The sequence below is a fragment of the Merops nubicus genome, unplaced genomic scaffold (genome assembly GCF_000691845.1).
Source record: "Merops nubicus isolate BGI_N331 unplaced genomic scaffold, ASM69184v1 scaffold30936, whole genome shotgun sequence".
NCBI classification, from domain to species: domain Eukaryota; kingdom Metazoa; phylum Chordata; class Aves; order Coraciiformes; family Meropidae; genus Merops; species Merops nubicus.
The window spans coordinates 54,341-60,340 of NW_008616081.1; the positions used below are offsets into that span (position 1 = coordinate 54,341).

At 40.2% G+C, this 6,000-nt stretch overlaps 1 protein-coding gene across 1 annotated transcript in view; it reads left to right on the forward strand.

The window, feature by feature from the left end:
• Window positions 1-5,974, forward strand: part of LOC103775299 (leukotriene B4 receptor 1-like) — a gene marked incomplete at its 3' end in the record, with an annotated part of 44,284 nt that extends 38,310 nt beyond the window's left edge. Inside the window, exon 4 of the mRNA XM_008942746.1 lies at window positions 5,822-5,974. Coding sequence (XP_008940994.1) covers window positions 5,822-5,974 — 153 coding nt within the window. The remainder of the gene's footprint in view (window positions 1-5,821) is intronic.
• Between the last annotated feature and the right edge of the window lie 26 nt (window positions 5,975-6,000).

The window sequence follows — 6,000 nt, forward strand, 5'->3', positions numbered from 1 at the left end:
GCTTTGGGTGTGTCACTTGGAAACGTCAGTGATTTTATGTTCCAGTGAACTTTTGAGAACTTTCTGGATCTAGAGTCTGCATGCATTTATGTGTGGGAATATGGTGGGCTGAATATCATCAGTTCACTGGAGGAGTGAATACAGAATTCTTTCATAGAAACTTAAAGGGCTACTGGGTTTCCTGTCTTACTGTTCGTGTGGCTAAAAGTCTCTGAGTTGATCTGTTTATAATATAAAGTATAAAATAGGCCAAACTAAATGCTTGTTGTAGACATCAGGTCATTCTCATCTTCTATTATGAGGAGTTAATCACTTCATCTTTTTGCAAGAGGTTATAAGGTTTATCCTGTTGACTTTTAAATACGCAAAGTAATGTTAAATTTTATTGTTTATAAATGAATAAGGTGATTCTATTTAATTGCATTTAAATAGTACTGAATGAAAGCCAGCATTTTGGGTTTTAGCTATTGCAGTGGATTGTGTTATCAATTTATATATTTACTCTTTTTGCTGAAGTGTGGTAGTGTTGATAGTAAGGTTGGTGGTAGTAGATTTTTTTTCCTTTATAGCTGGTGTAACAAACATCATATTAAATTTCATCACTAGAAAGTGCATTTTTTACTGTTGAATATGCAGTCACACTGACACCCTTGTAAACTGCTATATCCTTTCAATGAACCTGCTTAAAAAGTGACAAATTGCAATGAAAATTTTATTTGCGCAGATTATAGGGGCAATAAAGCTTCACACAGTGAATTTTCAATCACAAGTAAGGTAGACTGAAAGGTTCAGGAAGTACTTGCATATTCATCTCACTAGGTAACAAAAATTGTATCACATGGCTTGTCTAGCTTACCACAGCCTAAAGATCCTGTCTCAACTAGTTGCAGTGAATTATTTAAAAATTTAGCAGTGAGATCAGATTGGCCACTAGGAGAAAGTTTCTCATCAGATGCAGCTACACAAAGCATTGGCTGCTTCAGTCTACTGTTGGCAGTAGTCCAGCTTTGGGCACAATGTTGGACAGGAGGATTTCCAGAGGCCCCTGCCAGCCAATATTTCTAATTCCAGAAAACTGTTCAGTAAATTATTTGAAGGAAAGTATTGTTTCCAATCAGAGAAAAGTCTAAACCGACTGTGTATTTGTTGTAAACTGTCACCTTTAATGTAAATCTACAGTAATATCAGTGACACTACTATTCGTGCGTGTTTGGTCTGTCTGTGAATTTGATAGAAAAGTAAATGCTTAGATCTTCAAAAGCCTGATACCTGTAATCTTGAGAAATCTGGCTAAACAGCATACATCTATATTCCAGTGAGAGCTGAGCATGTGTAAAACCTTTTGTAGGATTAAGGCACTGAATTGATTGTCATCCCATAAAGGACAGAAGCTATGTAAAATAATAGGGAAAGTAGTTTCCTTTTTATTTATCTTGCCTAATCACCAATCTTCTGTTTTAATTTACCTTTGAGTCAACAGAAATTAAATTCCAAGTGATACAGGATTCCAAGTGAGTGCTTTCAGTATGGCTTGATGGGGCTAGTGTCTGCAGGGTAGCAATCTGTTGGAAAACACCTTTCTGAGGCACTTTTGCATATTGCCAAGCTTTTGTGAATATCCCAATGGAAAATATTTCAAGGCTTCTACACTGCATTGTAATCATGACAGACCTACCTGACAGACCAAAAAAATCAGATCTCTCCAAATATCTGGACAGCAATCAAAGAACACTGTTGAACAGTTGTTCCCATGCCCTTTCCCACTCATCTACTGTTAAAGAAAGGATGCCAGGAAATTCTTTACATATGGGTTTATGTTTCAGGAGTTACAGTGAGCTCCTCCTTCAGAAAATATTGCTGCAGTTCCTTATAATCCCATCCAGGAGCCAAGGACTGAATGGGTATGGAATCTAAATGTCTTTTCACACCTACTTGCAGATCTTTTAGTTCCTGTGCCAGTTCAGGTTGAAGATGCTGAAGCACAGAGGGAATTTGCTACTATCCCTATTGTGCAGATAAACAGTGAGGCTCCATAATTACTTAATTTAGCATCTCTGTTTCTCAATATCACAGAATTATTTCAGCTAGAAGACATCTCTGGAGGTCACCTGGTCCAACCTGCCTGCCTCACCAACATGGGCAGTTTAGAAGTTAGACCCAACTTCAAAGTTAGTTCACTTTTCTCAGGACTTTTCAATCCATTTTACAAGGTTAAACATTGTCATCATTGTCCTCCTTGTAAATGAGTAAAATTTTCATGAGGAAGATAAATAACTTCTCAATATCATACAAGTTTCAAACAGAAGATTGACATTTAGCTTCCCTGAAAGGTAATAGGCTTTAGAAAGGCTGTAGATCTGAATGTGACCAGGATATTACTTTGGAGCTCATGTCTGCAAGTTTCATACTCCTTTTATTGGGCTGTAACAGAAGGACTTCAGTGATCAGGACATTCAGCCCCAGGGAGTTGTTAATAATAGTGTCGTAAAAGTAAAAGGGGTGGTGATATTTTCTATTTTTTTGGTCTGTGACTGGATTCATGAAACTGCGTGGTGTGTATAATAAGAATGAAATTATCACTACAGATTTGTGCATTGCAAGCAGAATACATTTAATGAGCTTCTTCAGTGTTCTCATGTGATCTAACTGTAAAAAGCTGTTCTGTTTCCCAGTTTAATTTGTTTGATTAAAAAGAAACTAATCACAATATTGAACTTGCACAACAATGCATGTCCATCTTTAAAACTTTTGTTCTCCACCTAGTTACATTTATGAGACTTTATCGTTGTATGGAGCCTACAAACAAGAACCTCTATAAATCCGCCTGCCAGGCTTAAAGCTGAAGGTAAGCCATAACTCTTGGGTTCAGCAAGATCTTGGTTACAAATTAACTTTGCTAAGGCTCAGTGTACAAGGGCTTGTGCCACATGTTGTTTCAGGAAGTGGATCCTGTTGCTGCTCTGTGGAGACATGTAATGTCATTCCTTTAAATATTTTAGATCAACAGCATTGCAGAGACTGGTGTAAACTCAGGGTTGCATGCAGAGAGAGGGAGGGTCGTGGACAGAAGGTGGATGAGGGGAATGGGAAACCAGTTGCATAATTTGATACTTGAAAACCCCTGAAATCCAGGAAGGCTAGTATTTATTTAAACTTTTCTTTTAAACATTTTAGAACATATTTGAAGTCCATTTAGCTATAATAGTTTAGGTAAGTTAGTAACAGTAGAATTATAAATAGGTCAAGGTAGTCTGAGAGATTAGGAAGAGAGAGTACATGTTATTAGGTGATCTTCAATAGAAATCTGCCAATTATAAGCCAGTTTTGTATGAAGTAGTTACATATTAGGACTGTGAAATGCCACCCTCATGAAGGCAGCTAAGTTGTAGCAGAGTGGTACTTTTTTCCTGTGAATGTAGCTACCAGTAAAATCTGTGTTGAGATTTATGCGTACAGACACTGCCTCCCTCCAACACCTCTGTGATATAACTGTATCTGGGAGGGGAGGAATAGGTTGGGATAAGAGGCACAGTTCTCACATTTGAAGTCAGTGTATTTTTATGGTCCTTTTTACAGACTTAAGGGTAAGAATCATCCCTGTTAAGAGGCTGTTAGGCTGCTTCATTACCACTATATCCAAATGATATAAGTAACCAAAAGGAGTATGAATGGGTTTTTATTCCACCAAGGACTTCTAGGCATATATTTAGAGAGGAAAATGTAGCTCTTGTGTAAAATCAGCAATGGCAGAAAACATACAGCTGAAAACTTTGTGAATACGTAACAATAAATATACATATATGTTACAGATTCAAGTTTTCATCTCTGAGCATTTGGGAATGTGCCTTTTCTGAAATCACAATCTATCTTCAGGCCTGCTTTTCAGGCAGCTGCAGGTGTGAGCAGCAGAGACAACAGCTGAGAGGCATTTAACAACTACCTTGTGCTGTTCAGTGAGATACACCTGTGCACTGCAAAGCTCTCTGCATGGCCTCTGCCAGGTAAATACTTGCAATACATGAATTCTAAAATGATTCACATAAGACAGCATCCATAAGCTGTAGCTTACTTTAGTTGAAATAGAGGGAAATAGTCTTGGTGGTGATAGTGCTAGCATGTGAATCAGTGTTTGCCAAAGAGAACTCCATAATATCTGCTGTAATTAACCAGTTATAAAATTTGCATGTTAAAAGAAGAAGAGAAAATGTGATGTTAATATCTAAACCCACAGGACATTCACAGTTAAATGTCCAGCTCTGCATTTTCCCATGACAGACATCAGTAGCTAAATAGCAGCACCATTTTTCATTCGTTGAAAACCATATTTCAACACAACACCAATATTGAAGTACAAACTGAAGATTTAATTAAGCTAAGGAAAAAATGATGACTTGCAGCATTTGGCCTTCAAAAATTATTAGTAGCTCATCAGCGGTGACAATAGGCAAAACAATAACATGGTCAAAACAGTTTAGAGGGTTTTTAATTTTCATTTCTGCTTTAAAATAAATGAGTTTGACGATGAGTCCAAAAAGTGGCTTAAGCCCCGATGTTACAACTATTTCTGCTGCTCCCAGGCAGTAGAAATGCTTAGGAGGAATATTCTCATAGTAACTAAACTGGGTGGTATTTTCCCATTGTAGTCCCATCCATGAAACAAGAAAGGAGGCACAGAGGAAAACTGCCAGTCTTGGACTGCAGTTGGTGCCCAGGAAATCGTTCTTTATTGAGCAGTTTATAGGCTAGCAAATACAGGGCTTTATATTTCTATTTTGCAAAACATCCTACATACATCCTTTCTGAACAGCAATGTTCATTTTGCTAGGACCCACCTTTGGAAACCGTATGTACAGCAGGGCCTAAAATGCCAAGTACTTTGTGCTTGCAATATCCCTTAAAAACTCCTGTGTAACCCCGCACTTTATTACACCCAACCGCTGGCACGGGGAGCTCGATCCACGCGCAGCAACGTGCACAGAGTCAGTTCCTGCGGAGCAGGTGAAGACTTTTGCTTTGGGCATTTCAAGGCTAAGCCACAGATCGTGTTCTAGCAACTGTACACGTGCATTCCTCTGATTTTCTGAAAAACCAGGCTCTGGTCTGAGAGCCCATAGCCCCCTAACTCGCCCACACGCCGGGCGAGGGGCCGCGCGTCTCCGCGGGCGCGCAGCAGAGCGCGCAGTGCCCGCGCCCAGCGGGGCTGGGATCCCGCAAAACTGAAAGCAGGTAGAGACACTTCCTGCAGGCAGAACTGGAGAGAGAGAAAGGGAGTTTTCCTCTCATCTCCCTCAAAAACCAATCAGGCCAGATCAGCCAGGCGTTGATTCTCCCTCCGTCCCTCCTACACCTTTTCCAGGGGCCCAATGGCCTCGTCCCTCTGGGAGATTGACTAGAGTCACATGAGCTGCACCAAGGGCAGGTAACCCAGGAGAGGGGAAGGGGAAGGGGGAAGGAAAAAAAAAAAAAGAGAGCGAGAGGAAAAAAAAAAAAAAAAAAAAACGCTGGGCTTCTGCCATGATGTCAGAGGGAAAGAAACCCACAGCTTGCTAATTTCACCTCCCAATCAGCCCCGGGAAGAAGGAGATCACCGGGAACAGGTAGAGATGCAAGCTTTCTCCATTTTTTTTTGTCGCCAACACCCTACCCCCTAAATAGCTCTTTCTCTCTTGATATTGTGACTCCTAGTTCTCTCCTTTCCCTTTTGATCACTTGGAGGTAGGGGGTGAGCTTTGTGGGGTTTTTTTGTTCTTTTTGTTTGTTTGTTTGTCTTTCTTTTTTCTTTTTTTTTCTCTCTTTTTTTGACCTCTGCTTTTGATTGTAGTTGTTTCCCCCTGTGGTCATGACGGCTTCGCACAGTGACTCTTTGGTGGTGTTGTTTGGGGCAACAGCTGGTGCATATGGGGCTAAACTGGGTTCGGATGAGAGGGAACTAATTCTCTTGGTGTGGCAAGTTGTGGATCTACCCAGCAAGAAGGTATGGCTTCGACCCCCGGTGCGAGG